The following is a 15185-nucleotide window of genomic DNA, read 5'->3' as shown; positions in this document are numbered from 1 at the left end:
TGTCTGTAGGCCCAGCTACTGGGGAGGCTAATGTGGAAGGATTGCTTGAGCCTAGGAGGTCAAGGTTGCAGTGAGTCGTGATCACACAACTGCACTCCAGCCTCGGTGACAGAGCAAGGCATTGTCTCAAAAAAAAAAAAAAGACCAAATTAATGAGTACCACTCTGTCAGGCAATTGTTCTAAGCACTTTACATATATACTTCTTTATTTCTCCTAATGACCTATAGGCAGATACTATTATAATACCCAGTTTATAGATAAGAAAACTGAAGCACAGAGAAGTTATATAACTGGGCCAAGGAACTGATTGGGATTCAGGCCAGGGTATTTCAGGCCACAGCCTAAACAAATGTTGAGAAACAAGACACCAAAATACTTACAACAATTGCCTCTGAGTGGAAGAAAAGAGGACAATTACATCTTTATCTTTCTCTACATTTTAAAAAGTTTTTAGGGAGTTGGGTGTGGTGGCTCACACCTCTAATCCCAGCACTTTGGGAAGCCAAGGCAGGCGGATCACTTGAGGTCAGGAGTTCGAGACCAGCCTGGCCAACATGGCAAAACCCCATCTCTACTAAAAAGAGAAAAATTAGCCAGATGTGGTTGTGTACACCTGCAGTCCCAGCTACTCGGGAGGCTGAGGCAGGAGAACCACTTGAACCCAGGAGGCAGAGGTTGTAGTGAGTTGAGATCATGCCACTGCACTACAGCCTGGGTGACAAAGTGAGACCCTGTCTCAAAAAAAAAAAAAAAAAAAAATTGTAATAATGAGAAAACTACTCTCTAAAAGTGAAAAATAATGAATTAACGTGTTTCTATAATACATCTGAGCAGAGTACTTTTCTTTTAAGTTGATTACAGAACCCCCACTATTATAAACAGGAATACTGACCCTTGCTCTGCCAGCCAGTCTCTTCTCCAACAGACGAGAAAATTCGACTGAGTTCTATTTAGAGAGAATGGGTTGAAGATAGGTTGTTTTTATGGATGAAGAGAAACTATATCCAAGGCTAGTATCCAGTTCTCAGTTTCAATATCAAATTTGTTCAAACCCACGTTCTCCTACTTTAGGCCTGATGCTCGGCTAGCCACTCTGCCCTAGCCATAATCAAGAATCTAGGTATCAGAATCCCACCTGCCCTCACACACCAACAGCTCAGTTCTATACTCAGGTGAGATGGGTGAGAGGGGAGGGGAATGGAGGGCCACAGAGATTCTTTGCTTTTGCTTGGCCAAACTTCAGTGAGGCTTCTGAACCTTCTCGGAGGCCTATCTATACACCTCCTTGTAAAATCCAGTTTTAGCCAAACTGCTAAGTCAGTTTAGCCAGAAGCCCCAATCTTCGATAACCGATCATCTTTGATATTTGATCAGGGTCCCCATCCTTCACCATCCCCCAGGTGATGTCTGATCACCCTGACCTGTCTTCTACAAGATTCCTCTAGGTCATTTTAGCCAGAATCCCCCTTACCCCAGTTTCCTCTTAGTAATTTTCTATCCACTGACCCCCACACTGCTCCTTGGCCATAAATTCCCATTTGTCCGTGCTGCTTTCGGAGCTGAGCCCAATCTCTCCGCCCACTCCCAGACCCGGTTGCACTGGTCCTATACCCATCGCTATGGTCCTGAATAAAGTCTTCCTTACCATGCTTTAACAAGCATCATTGAATAATTTTTTATTTAACAATGGGTAGTCATGGCCCAGGTAAGAGGGACGTGGTGTCCGCTCCTGGAGCTGCAAGGCTCCTGGGGGCTTTTTGTTTTGGTTTGGTTTTGTCTTTGTGTGCAACGTGAAAAAAAGCCATTGATTCAGGCTTTAGCATGCTGGGAAGGAAGAGTCAAGAATCCAGTGACACTGGTAATAACTGTGAAATGGAACAAATACCACTATATTTATCTAAATGTAAATTTTAAAACTGGGAACAGCAAATCCATTCTACAGTGAGGGCCGCTTGGCCAGTAACAATGATTTCATTTTCACGTGCAGTTAAAGCCCTCTGGCTCCACCGCAAGGGTCCAGCCCTTACCACTGCTAAGAACTACAACTCCCAGCCGGAGGGAGGTCTTTGCGCCTGCGGCCTGACGCCCTACGCCTACACTTCCCAGAGAACCTAGCGGTTACGCTAACGTGCGCGTGCGCTCTTGCGCGCCTCTCTCTTCCCACTCGGGTTTGACCTACAGCCGCCCGGGAGAAGATGGCCGCCCCAGGAGTGTCCGGTCTCTCCCGGCAGGTGAGAGAAACATGATCCTGAGAGCCAGTGGTAGGATCCCTGCTGGGGTGACCGGTACCAAACCCCGAGCACCAGGGTGCGATGCTTCGGTTGGGGAAGTCTGGCAGTCTTCCAAGGTTATGGGACCCGGCGAGTGGGAGCGACTCAGGACGACCCAGCGTTTGTCCCCCGGGATGCCTACGGGGCGGAAGGCGCGGGGCTGTGCGTGCCGTGACCTTGGCATCCTCCGAGCACAGCCCCAAGAAGCTGCTAGCCTGAGGGGCGCAGGAGAGGGGGTCTGCCGTTTGCTGAATTCCGGGGAAGGGGCATGGCCTAGCCTCCAAATCAGCTTCCTTTGCCATTGTGGTAAAACCTGTCAGAGATCACTTACTAGTAATGCTAAGGAATATTTGTAAAACACATTTCACAGTTTTATAAATGAAATGAGGCCGAAAAGTTTAAATGAGTCTTTGACTGCTCAGCCAGTAAGTGGTAGAATTGAGATTTGAACCCACAGAATCACCCAGAAGATGGAGTTTGAAAAAATTGTATGCTCTTTGTACTGAATATCACCATGGTGCTTTACATATCATGACCCCTTCCTGGCATCTTAGGTAATTTTTACATAAGCATTACAAAGTCTTAATCCTCACAAGCAGTTTGGATAAAACACATTCCATAGCTGGAAGTATTTGAAGGTGACCTGTGATCTGTGACCTGTGCGCTTGCAGGTGATTTTTAAACTGTAAGACTGTCTCGCAGAGGTAGGGCCTCTTGTCAGATCAAACTCTGCGGCAGTACTCAAAAAATTCATCTTTATTTTCAGATAGCATTTGGATTCCGAGAAGGGTACATCTGTTGCAAATGATCTGCTAAAGGGTGTGGTAATAGGAACGCCAGAATTTTGGTTAAATATTTTTGAAACGTGCACTCCTTGGAAGTTAGTGTTTTCTCTGTCATACGGGTGTGCTAGCCTCGGTCCATTCCTAGCGAGCTAGGAGGTTAGTGAGAAGGTGATTTCCCAAGCAACTTGGGATAATCCTCGTTGGGTAAGTTTACTCCTTAGTAATAATAAGTAGCTCATCCTCATGTAACATGTGAAGATACAAAGAGACAAAACTAATGCTTTTAAGGTCATTAAAAATTTGTTGTTGATGTTGTTACTGAGTTACGTGCAGAAATCCTTCGAGTAATCTTGTTTGATCTATTTTCCTTTATTGCTTCAAGGTGCGATGTTTCAGTACCTCTGTGGTCAGACCGTTTGCCAAGCTTGTGAGGGTATGTTAATTTATATTCTTCTGTAATGATAAGCACGTGAAAGTGTTAGTCAAACAGCAGTACAGTTAGGACGTGGATTTTTGTGTAGTTACTATCTAAACCTTTCTGCACGACTTGTGGTTCCCAAAATGTGATGTGTGCGTAGGGTGTGGAAAGGAATGGTGTTGAATACTTGCTTTGTGACAGGCCCATGCATAATCTTTAAATATGAAAACTTGTTTTTCAATCATTTGTTTTTCCATTAACCCTCTAAAATAGGGAAGCTAACATTTACTTATTTTTTAATGAAAGAAACAGGTTTAACAAAATGACATGCCCAAGTTATCACAGGAAATTATTACAGGAGTTGATATTAAAATCAAGGTACCTTGGTTTCTAATGCAATTCTGTTGCAATTCTCTATGTTCCATTCTGGTTAGGAATATTCATACTCTTCACACTCTTTCTCTCCACTAGGAGAGAAAGAAGGCTCACTATTTCAGAGTTGCCCGTCCCTTTCTTTTCAAACCGGAAGTAGTCCAGTTGACCCCGGATAAAGAGGACTATCAGTGACACATAATAAATGAAGTTCCCCAGAAGGCCCCCAGAAATGATACATGACTAACAGCTGGTAACAACCCTGTTGGAACATGAAGTCTGACTCCATTTCTGTAGGTTATTTTGAAATTCTTTATTTGATTAAAGAAAGTTCCTTTGTGATCGAGAATTGAATCAACTGTCAGGAAGCAGGAACTTCTCTAAGATGTGCTGGGTCAACTATCCTACCCACACTTTTCCCCACCAAATCAACAGTGAGCCAGTCCTCCCCTTGGAAAAATTTCATAAAGGAAAGATCATAATACCAGCCTATGTCCTTAATGAACCCACATCAGGTGGGATTTAGGAAAATAATTATCATGTCCTGTCCTCATTACCAGCCCCAAATCTCAAATCAAATGATCAAAATCATTTTGTCCTTCATGTGAGAGCTTAAAAACCTCATAACAGTGTTCAGGAGTAACTGGTCTTCCCGTTTTACAAAAGGGGAAGCTGAAGCCCTGGGAAAATGTACCTGAGGTTACTCAGCTTAGTCCTAGAGCTGGACTGGAACTAAATCTTTCTCATCCAGGCTTGAGCTTTCCCGCTACAGCCATACAGCACCACTAAGAACGTGTAGTTACACACTGATGGTAGAAGAAAAGTCTGTAGTTTACTGTGAAAAATAATTCAAGCATCAGGTTTTTTGTGAACTGCCAAAGGGCTCTGTTAAATTGAACATCGATAGGGAGGCTATGTAAGGGAAAATGTATAGTGTCAGTATGAAATGTATAAAAGTATATTTGTGTGTTTCATAAACACCTGTTTTCCTAGCTCTAACATACTCGAAACTGTCTATCAGTGTTCACAACGTCCCATACTTGAAACTAAATAGTTACTGAGTTTAAAGGAAACATAAGCTCATCTCAAAATTAAAGTACAAGTAATTGATAAAGGTAGGTAAACCTGGAAGGGACTTTAGACCCTGCTTACTAAGCCCCTCGTTTTACAGATGAGGAATTGGAGGCTTAAAGATTTAAGTGACCTGACCAAGGAAACATCCCTAATTTACTTGCAAATTGCCATTTAGGGCAGCTCTTGGGTGACACATTTAAACTGTTTTGTGTTAAAACGATATATTTTTTAAAATATAAATTTTAAATTCTGCTCTTGACAGTATACTATTAACTGATTTTCCTTTTTGCTTCCTCTCCTATTTCACCTTTTCTTTAAAGCCACCTGTTCAGGTATACGGTATTGAAGGTCGCTATGCCACGGCTCTTTATTCTGCTGCATCAAAACAGAATAAGTTGGAGCAAGTAGAAAAGGAGTTGTTGAGAGTAGCAGTAAGTAGCTTTCCTATTCATTATATATTAAGTTCCTGTTTGTGTATTTTTTCCTTTGGTTGTTTGACTGCATTCCTAATGAGGTGTATCCTCCAAGAAAAAGAACTGGGAAAAAGCTATTTTCTGTAAACACGTTTTTAGTGATAATGTTGGGTTTTTGTTATTATAAAACATATAAAAAGAACAAACAGATACATATAAGGATATTAATATTAGGAACCAAGATTTGGGGCTAAGAAAAGATAGAAATGTAAAATTAAAATAGATGATAATTTAGGAAAATTGCTATTTCAGTGGAGAATTTAAAAGCTACCTTTAAAAATCTATACTTATAACTGGGCACGGTGCTCACACCTATAATCCCAGTACTTTGGGAGGCCGAGGCAGGTGGATCAGGAGGTCATGAGTTTGAGACCAGCCTGGCCAACATAGTGAAACCCCATCTCTACTAAAAACTACAAAAAATTGGCAGGGCATGGTGGTGAACACCTGTAATCCCAGCTACTCTGGAGGCTGAGGCGGGAGAATTGCTTGAACCTGGGAGGCCGAGGCTGCAGTGAGCTGAGATCGCACCATTGCACTCCAGCCCGGGTGATGGTGCAAGACTATCTCAAAAAAAAAAAAAAAAAAAAGATTATATGCTTCTGGGCTAGGTCTTTAGAATATATTGTGATTGGGTTTTACGGAGAATTTGTTTTCATAAAACCTTTGCCTCGGGTTTTAATTGCCATATTCTATGCTTGTAGAATCAGAGGAGGCTCAGACATGTCTTACAGGTTGTTTTCATTTGGTAGAGATGCTTTGCAATTGTCAGAACCCCAGAAGTAACCATGTAGACCTTTTCATTGTTATTTTGTTCCCAAAATGTGACAGAAGAATGACAGGCTGGGGCACGCTGGGCAGCAGAGTTAGTAAAGGGGTTTGGGCTTCCCAGGGGTAATAGAGGACTGACAGGCAAAGACTGTGAGGCTGCTGCAGGATGTTTGTAACTTTTTTTTAAACATGAAAAGCAGAATAAATAAACCGTATTAACAGAAGCCTACATTGTAACTCAATAGGAGAATGTCTGCTTTCATTTTCACTGAATTTTCTAGTTAACAAGTTTCTACACATTCTGTTGCGTCTTTCTTTGATTTTCTGGCTGCTACCACTGGCAGTAAGGTCTGCATTAAAAAAGGTGAAGGAGACGCAGTCTGGTATATAGCCTCTTCGGAGGAAGTTTTGTTCTTTCTTGATTTTAAGATTCTTCATTCCTTGGCCGGGCGCAGTGGCTCACACCTGTAATCCCAACACTTTGGGAGGCCGAGACGGGTAGATCACGAGGTCAGGAGATCGAGACCATCCTGGCTAACATGGTGAAACCCCATCTCTACTAAAAATACAAAAAAGCCCAGCATGGCGGCATGCGCCTGTAGTCCCAGCTGCTGGGGAGGCTGAGGCAGGAGAATGGCGTGAACCCGGGAGGCGGAGCTTGCAGTGAGCCGAGATCATGCCATTGTACTCCAGCCTGGGTAACAGAACAAGACTCTGTCTCAAAAACAAAAAAAACATTCTTCATTCCTTAATTCATATGTCTGTAAGTTTTTATTGTTTAGGAAAAACAGTTCATAGGCCAGTTGTATAGAATAATAATTCTTATGTTCTATATTAATCATCGTGTGTATAGTCTATAAGTATTTCTGTACTGTTTATGTTTTAGTCATTTTTCACTTGAGCTTCTGTTGGAACTTCCGTCTTAACAGGCAGAATAATTTTAGCTCCATATTTCTTCCTTGATCCATTTACCTCTGCAGATAATGCTTAAGGTCTTAGCTGGTGTGATAAACTCTTAATGATTCTCACAGAGCCCAGGAACCCAGCCCTGTTGTTGGAGACATTTGGAGGAAGGGCATGCAGGAACAGACGGGGTCTCACACAGGCGTTTTTGGAGGTGATGGTTATTGTCTGCTACTTGTCAGTTATGCCCATTTTAAACAGAAACAATCGTGTTTACAATGGAGAGAATGACTTGGATTGTGGGCATTAGAATGGAGTTTGTCTAAAGCCTGGAAGTCAGTCAAGACATGGAGAAAAAGGGAGGCAATTATCTGAAGACACTCTGAATATTAGCAGAGTTTTGGCATTAAGAGGGAAGGATAATGCAAGCATCATACTCACTGTCCTCTGGATGATGCAGGAGACACAGATAAACATGAAAAACTAGGTAACCCAAATTCCAGAATGCTTTCAATCTGTGTATGCCTGCATTTTTTATGGAAAAATGTCATTTCTGTGGGGTCACTCAAGTGGAAATGTTAGCATTGGATGATAGTATCTGACCAGTATCCTGGATCAGAGACAGGATTCTGGCCAGGAGCCTGGGAGGAGGTGCTAGGAGAGTAATTGAAAGGCATAGAGAGGTGTGTTAACTGAAGGTGCTTGACTGGAAGCTGCCATTGTTGGTTTGTTGGAACTCTGGAGCAACATGCTGGAAGCTGCACTTGGTCACTGAATGCAGATATTTGTGATATAACAAAATGAGAAGAAGGTCGTTTCCCATGATGGTTGTGCTCCTGTTTTTTGTCCACTCTGTCTCCCAGACTCTTTGGGTCTGGCTGCTCTGGCAGCACCAGAGGTCTCGCAGAATCTGCTGGGTTCCCTGGACACTGTAAGAGGCAGGACCCCTCCAAGGGAGCAGTGAGGAGGCCTCTGCAGTCAGAGCACAGTTTTGAGGTCTGCACTTTAGAAATAGCACTGCTAGAAAAGCCAGACTAATACTCTTAAATACATTAAAATATGCAGTCAAGTGAAGTTTGGCTGCTTAGTGTTTTATAATCTTTCTTGAAAAGCAAAAATAAATTTAAGAAATTTCATACAGTATTTTTAAATTTTTTTGAGGAACATCATTCTATCCTATATCAAATCCTGGTGCAGTGCAGTGTATTCTGAAAGGCAGTCAGAAAATTGTTTGATTATAATATTTTTGTCATAAGTTCTTTGGCAGTGCTAATTTAATTCATAAAATACTTAATTCATAAGAAAGTGTGTGTATGGCCAGGCACAGTGGCTCATGCCTGTAATCGCAGCACTTTGGGAGGCCGAGGTGGGTGGATCACTTGAGGTCAGGAGTTTAAGACCAGCCTGGCCAACATGGCGAAACCCCTTTTCTACTAAAAATACAAAAATTAGTCAGACATGGTGGCGCACACCTGTAATCCCAGCTATCTGGGAGGCTGAGGCAGGAGAATCGCTTGAACCCAGGATGCAGAGGTTGCGTGAGCCAAGATTGTGCCACTGCACTCCAGCCTAGGCGACAGAGCAAGACTTTGTCTCCAAAAAAGAAGAAAGTGTGTGCATGGCACATCCTTCATTTGTGCTCTAAAAAATTTAAGAAATTTTTTTTTATACTTTCAGCAAATCCTGAAGGAACCCAAAGTGGCTGCTTCTGTTTTGAATCCCTATGTGAAGCGTTCTATTAAAGTGAAAAGCCTAAATGACATCACAGCAAAAGAGAGGTTCTCTCCCCTCACCACCAACCTGATCAGTGAGTATTAGAACTTTTTCATTTGAGGTGTCTTAAAACCGTGAGTGGAAATGTGGTCCATGGACCATGGGCATCAGCATCACCTGGGAGCCTGTTGGCAGTGAAGAATCTCAGGCCTCACCTGCTGAATCAGAGTCTGCATCTTAAGCAGCTCCCTAAGTGAATTGTTTGCATATTAAAGTGTGAGGAGCACTGTCTAAAGGATGCTAGGACCTAAGCGTGTCTAATTGCATAGTCAGTAGTTTCAACTGTGGAGGCAGCCAATATGATACCTACCAAGAAAATGGTTTGTGGCCTGTGGGTATACCTTGATCCTTGGAGACATTTGCATTCTTGGGTACATTTGGACTGCTTTTCTCTCTTTTTTCTTTTTTTTCTTCATTGAGACAGAGTCTTACTCTGTCACTCAGGCTGGAGTACAGTGGCACGATCTCAGCTCACTGCACCCTCAACCTCCCAGACTCAGGTGCTCCTCCCACCTCAGCCTCCCTAGTAGCTGGGAATACAGGTGCATGCCACCACACCCAGCTAATTTTTTGTATTTTTTGTAGAGATGGGGTTTCTCCATGTTGCCCAGCCTGGTCTTGAACTCCTGGGCTCAAGCCATCTGCCTACCTTGGCTTCCCAAAGTGTTGGGATTACAGGCGTGAGCCACCATGCAGCCTGGATTGCTTTTCAGATCGTCATAGCCAGCTCAAAATAAAAATTACAAAGAAAGTGTGTTTACGGTATCATCTTTGAATTTGTAGCCAAACGTATAATCTGTAACGTAAATATGAAAATCAGATTGCAAGCTGAGTACAAGAAGTCTGTTGCAGACCTGTATAGGTGAGAACCCCCCATACCTACTAATTTAAATCCTTGTCAGTACAGTCTATTTAAAAAAACAAAATCGAATATGCATTTTAAATAACAAGTTGTATCTTCATTCTTTTTATTTGAGACTGGGTGTCTCTCTCTGTCACCAAAGCTGGAGTGCAGTGGCACAGTCTCGGCTCACTGCAACCTCTGCCACCTGAGCTTAAGTGATCCTTCTTCCTCAGCCTCCTGAGTAGCTGGAACTACAAGCATGCCCCACCATGCCCAGCTAACTTTTGAGGTTTTTTTTGTTTTTTTTTTTTTTTTTTTTGGTAGAGACGGGGTTTCACCATGTTACCCAGGCTGGTCTCAAAATCCTGGACGCAAGCTGTCTGCCCACCTCGGCCTCCCAAAGTGCTAGGATTATAGACGTGAGCTACTGCACTCAGCCTCCATTCATATTCTTAAAGGACATTGAATATATTGTGATTTTAAGAGATAAGATCTTACTGTCACCCAGGCTGGGGTGCAGTAGGACAATCATAGCACACTGCAGCCTTAAACTCCTAGGCTCAAGCAATCTTCCTGCCTCATCCTCCTGAATAGCTGGGACTCTAGACATGCACCACCAAGCCCTAACGGTTTTTTGTAGAGTTGGGATCTCGCTATGTTGGCTGGTCTTGAACCCATGGCCTCAAGCAATCTTTGCGCCTCAGCCTCCAGTAGTTGGGATTATAGGCATGCACCCCTGAATATGGTGTTTTAAGGCCACACATCTAAGTTTGTTTTTTGGGTTGAGTATACGGCTTCATGAATAACTTGTTCAAGTGAGTTTCGTGTTACTGAGACACCTTCACTCTGCCAGATTTGCTTGCGGAAAATGGTCGCTTAAGCAATGCCCAGGGAGTCGTTTCTGCCTTTTCTACCATGATGAGTGTCCATCGCGGAGAGGTGCCTTGCACGGTGACCACTGCATCTGTAAGTAATGGGTTGTTGCTGCTGTGTTTGCCTTGATATTACATGCGCCACCTTTTGCAGGAAGAAGGAAAAAACGGTAAAATCAAGAAATGGGGAAAGGTCACTTGTCACCTGGGATGTTTGTTTCATTTTTATATCAGCTTCTGTGACCCTTTGCTTTGGAAAAGCCAGCATGTATCTTATTAGTGCTTCTGTAACCAGTGATTTATTCATAAGGCCTGGGTTAAATGTAAAGTACATCAAACTGTGTTAGAAAAGAGTGGTTTAGACTCCATTATATGTTTGAATTATATTATAAATGCCACTTGAAGTAGTTTACTGAAACTAGAGTTCTAGCGTTTTTTTTGAGACAGTCTCACTTTGTCACCCAGGCTGGAGTGCAGTGACGTGATCACACTTCTGCAGCCTCAACCTTCTGGGCTCAGGTGATCCTCCTGCCTCATCCTCCTGGGTAGCTGGGACTACAGTGCACCCCCACCACACCCAGCTAATTTTTTTGTATTTTTTGTAGAGGTGGGGGTTTTACCGTGTTCTCCAGGCTTGTCTTGAACTTCTGGGCTCAAGTGACTCACCTGCCTCGGCCTCCTAAAGTGCTGGGAATAAAGGTGTAAGCTACCACACCTGGCCTGAAACTAGAGTTGCAAACCTTTCATCTTTTGTGGTGGTGAATGGGAAGGAGTAGAATGGGTGGGCCTTTGTATCTTATATAGAGTAGGCTATAATTAGCTACCATTTATTGAATCCTACTATATGCTGAGTACTTTATTATTTTATTCAGTATCAAAAGATTCATGTGAGATAGAAGTATAATTATCCTCATTTTACAGATGAGGAAGCCGAATGCAGGGAAATGCAGTCACTTGCCCAAAGTCATAGGAGGTGGGACTAGAATTTGAACACAGGCCTCAAGGCCTCTTGGAAATCCATATTCCTTTTACTACACTTCATTGCCTCCCTAGAATTAATTTTATTATTGTCTTAAATACATATTTTCTTCCCTATGTAACTCAGTCAAATGTAATGTAGCTCACTCTACAGGAAAACAGGAGAGTGTGGTAGATTTACTTGGAATTTGTAGCACCTGACCTCATCCAGATTAATAGTTCTCAGTGTTTAAAGGACAGTCTGACCTTCTAGTTAGCACAGATTCAAGGAGAGGCATCCCAGCACATCATACTTATTTGCACATTTGTAGTTCAGTAGTTGGTGCCCACAAAACATGTGCCTGGTTGCAAATCATTACAGCCCAGACATAGGCAGGGAGCCCTCTGTGGCTGCACCGGTTATCCCTAACAGTGTGGCGCAGATTAGAGATTCATCTGCCCCCCAGTCACCCATCATGAAGCACTGGTGCAGGGCATTCTTCAGTGAATACAAGGACATGATTTTCTTTTCTTTTCTTTTCTTCCTTTCTTTTTCTTTCTTTTTTTTGAGACTGAGTCTCACTCTGTCACCCCGGCTGGAGTGCAGTGGCACAATCTCAGCTCACTGCAACCTCTGCCTCCCAGGTTCAAGCAATTCTCCTGCCTCAGCCTCCCAAGTAGCTGGGATTATGACACCCGCTACCACACCCGGCTAACTTTTTGTATTTTTAGTAGAGACGGGGTTTCACCATGTTGACCAGGCTGGTCTTGAACTCCTGACCTCAGGCAAGCCACCCGCCTTGGCCTCCCAAAGTCCTGGGGCCACAGGTGTGAGCCACCGTGCCCAACCACAAGGACATGATTTTCTTTTAAAGGATACTTACTTTTGCAAAAGATTTTAGAACCAACTGTTACTAATGCTTTTGATGTTGATACTACTGGGTCCGTGAGTCTGTACTGTTTGAAAAACACTATCTTGATGAATGACTAAGAGCACAGGCTTTAGAAATACACAGACTGGTTTTAAATATTGGGACTAGTCTTCACTTGCTGATGTGACCTTAGGTGAGTTTCTTAACCACTCTGATCCTCAGTTCCCTCATATGTAAAATGGGAATAATAACCACTGGCCTTGCAGGGCTGCCCACATGAAGGGAGATAGTAGGTGTGAAATGTCTGGCATAGACAGGCACCTGGCAGTTTGTACACGTCTCAGTGGAGGGTATGTATATTTCAGAATTCTGTAACCTTTTAGTCTCAGTAAATAATGTTTTGAATAAGAATAGACTGTGGCCAACAGCACCACCCCCTACCCCCAAAAAAGGATATTGTCAGATCTTTACAAAGACAAATTTTTTTGCTAAATTTTTTTAGGCTCTTGGAGGAGGGGCTAGGGAGGTACGATTTATGACAAGTGAAAAAAGGCCTTTGCAGCAGGGTGTGGTGGCTCACGCTTGTAACCCCAGCATTTTGGGAGACTGAAGCGGGTGGATCACTTGAGGCCAGGAGTTCGAGACCAGCCTGACCAACATGGTAAAACCCCGTCTCTACTCAAAATACAAAAATTAGCCGGGTGTGGTGGCACGCGCCTATAATTCCAGCTACTTGGGAAGCTGAGGCAGGAGAATTGCTTGAACCTGGGAGGCGGAGGCTGCAGTGAGGTGAGATCTCGCCACTGTACTCCAGCCTGGGTGACAGAGCGAGACTCGGTCTCAAAAAAAAGGCCTTTGCTTTAATAGCCTTTTTCATTTTCACCATTATAACACTTAACACTTTAACATTATAACTAACCAGGAGTAAGAGTTGGGGCCGAGAGGAGAGTGCAGTCTGCATATTTGAGGTGCTTGCTCTAAAGTAGATTATGGAGCTGAGCTGACTTCAGAAAAAGCCAGCTGCTCCAGGTTCTCTCACTGGGGTTCAGAGAGTGGAGTGGCCTGCCAGAGTTCCAGGTAGCTGTGGATGCGGGGAGATGAACAGCCAGCAGAGCTAGGGAAACATGAAGATGTAAAACCAGGTTAAAATGGCAACTTTTCACCCAAGGACATGATAGGTGCATGTTGTGACCCCAGGGCTGCCCCAGGAGGGGCCTGCGTCCTCCTGCATTGGTGGGGCTGTGTCTTCAGGCATTAGAAACTTGAGGGCCTTTCCTTGTTAATTCCAGGTTGTACTGCTAGCACACAGAGCAGAGGCAGGGAGGAAGTGGCATTTATAGGCAGTCCATGAATGACCGAGTGGGAGCTGCCCAGGTGATGCTGTGAGGCAGGGCCTTCCTGTGCTCCCTGAACCTCCAGCGCGAACAAGGAGTGAACGCTGCAGAGCAGCTCCATGATGGGCCCAGGTGGCTAAGGGAGGCGCTCACAAGGCCTGTCTTGGTGATGTGGGCCTGGAGTCTTTTAACTCTGGAAGTTTCTGTTTTGCTTTATCTAAATTGAAAGGATGGTTTTGCCTTTCAGCCTTTAGAAGAAGCCACACTCTCTGAATTAAAAACTGTCCTCAAGAGCTTCCTGAGTCAAGGCCAAGTATTGAAATTGGAGGCTAAGGTGGGTTTTAAATTATTTATGGTATGTTTCCTCAGGTTCTTTTAAACTTAAAATGGCTACAGAAAGTACTAGTGAAATATTAGATCTAACTCTATACTAATTTTTCTGTAGTTAAAAGTTTGTCTTTATTTTAAATGTAAATGATGATCTGACTGTGCAGTTTTACTTTTGCCTTTTTCTAGGTGTAATTATAGCCTCTCACATTTGTGTAGCACATTGAGCCTTTCAGAACACTTGTGTATGTCCCATTTGATGAGTGCGTTTTCACACTTGCCGTCGATTTTCTTTTGTAGACTGATCCGTCAATCATGGGTGGAATGATTGTGCGCATTGGAGAGAAGTATGTTGACATGTCTGTCAAGACCAAGATTCAGAAGCTGGGCAGGGCTATGCGGGAGGCTCTCTAAGTGTTGGTTTTCTGCCATCAGTGAAAATTCTTAAACTTGGAGCAACAATAAAAAGCTTCCAGAACAGGTCATATTATGTTCACTGTCTTTTAAAGTGGAGTGTAGAAGGCTTCATTTTTATGTCCTTTTTTGGTATCCCCTGAGTATAAAGGCCAAAAAGCCCTTTTGGCCTAGAGAATTTGGTTTGAGTAGATTACGTTTAGGAATTAATGGGTTAGACACAGCATCTAACACATGGTCACTCGGCAAAGTCTATCTGGTCCTGCCTGCCAAAATCCCATGTCTTTAAGGGCTTGTTCAGAACTCCTGGTCCCTGCTAGATCGTCGGATCTGTGTTTGCTCCATAGTCCTCCAGGGAGACCTCTTCCTAATAAAATGCCCTTCATCCTGTCATGAACACACCTAGTTGTAGGCTGCTCTGTAGCTTTCGAGGCCATTTCATGTACATCTGAAGCTTCGTAACAGCCTTGTCATATGGGTGGGACAGACATCACCCCACTTTACAAATGAGGAAAGAGATTGAGGGGCCCTGGAGATGTGCTCAGAGTCACCTGTCTGGACAGCTGGTTGTCAGGCCCTAGAGCCCATGTTTGTACCACTATGTAACTAACACCATGCACCAACACGTTACTGGAGCAAATGGACAAAAGTTACCTTAGGTAGGTCCCCTGCCCCTTCCCACTTTGTCCCTAAGATGCTCTCAATTCACCTTTTAACCAAAACCA

At 43.5% G+C, this 15185-nt stretch overlaps 1 protein-coding gene across 1 annotated transcript; it reads left to right on the top strand.

The window, feature by feature from the left end:
- Window positions 1-2098: 2098 nt before the first annotated feature.
- Window positions 2099-14531, top strand: ATP5PO (ATP synthase peripheral stalk subunit OSCP). Its single transcript, XM_011726173.2, has 7 exons — window positions 2099-2232; window positions 3439-3489; window positions 5241-5351; window positions 8745-8874; window positions 10538-10650; window positions 13967-14053; window positions 14347-14531. The coding sequence occupies exons 1-7, from the start codon at window positions 2197-2199 to the stop codon at window positions 14458-14460; spliced, it is 642 nt and encodes a 213-aa protein (XP_011724475.1). The 5' UTR covers window positions 2099-2196; the 3' UTR covers window positions 14461-14531.
- The last annotated feature ends 654 nt before the right edge of the window (window positions 14532-15185 follow it).

Source organism: Macaca nemestrina, chromosome 4 (genome assembly GCF_043159975.1).
Source record: "Macaca nemestrina isolate mMacNem1 chromosome 4, mMacNem.hap1, whole genome shotgun sequence".
NCBI lineage: Eukaryota > Metazoa > Chordata > Mammalia > Primates > Cercopithecidae > Macaca > Macaca nemestrina.
Note: the sequence above shows the minus strand (reverse complement) of the source record. Positions and strands in the feature narration are given on the sequence as shown.

Coding starts and splice junctions, on each gene's coding strand:
- ATP5PO (XM_011726173.2), top strand. CDS start 2,197: ATGGCCGCCCCAGGAGTGTCCGGTCTCTCCCGGCAG. Junction 3,490..5,240: donor CGTTTGCCAAGCTTGTGAGG/GTATGTTAATTT, acceptor TTTTCTTTAAAG/CCACCTGTTCAGGTATACGG. Junction 8,875..10,537: donor CCTCACCACCAACCTGATCA/GTGAGTATTAGA, acceptor TCACTCTGCCAG/ATTTGCTTGCGGAAAATGGT.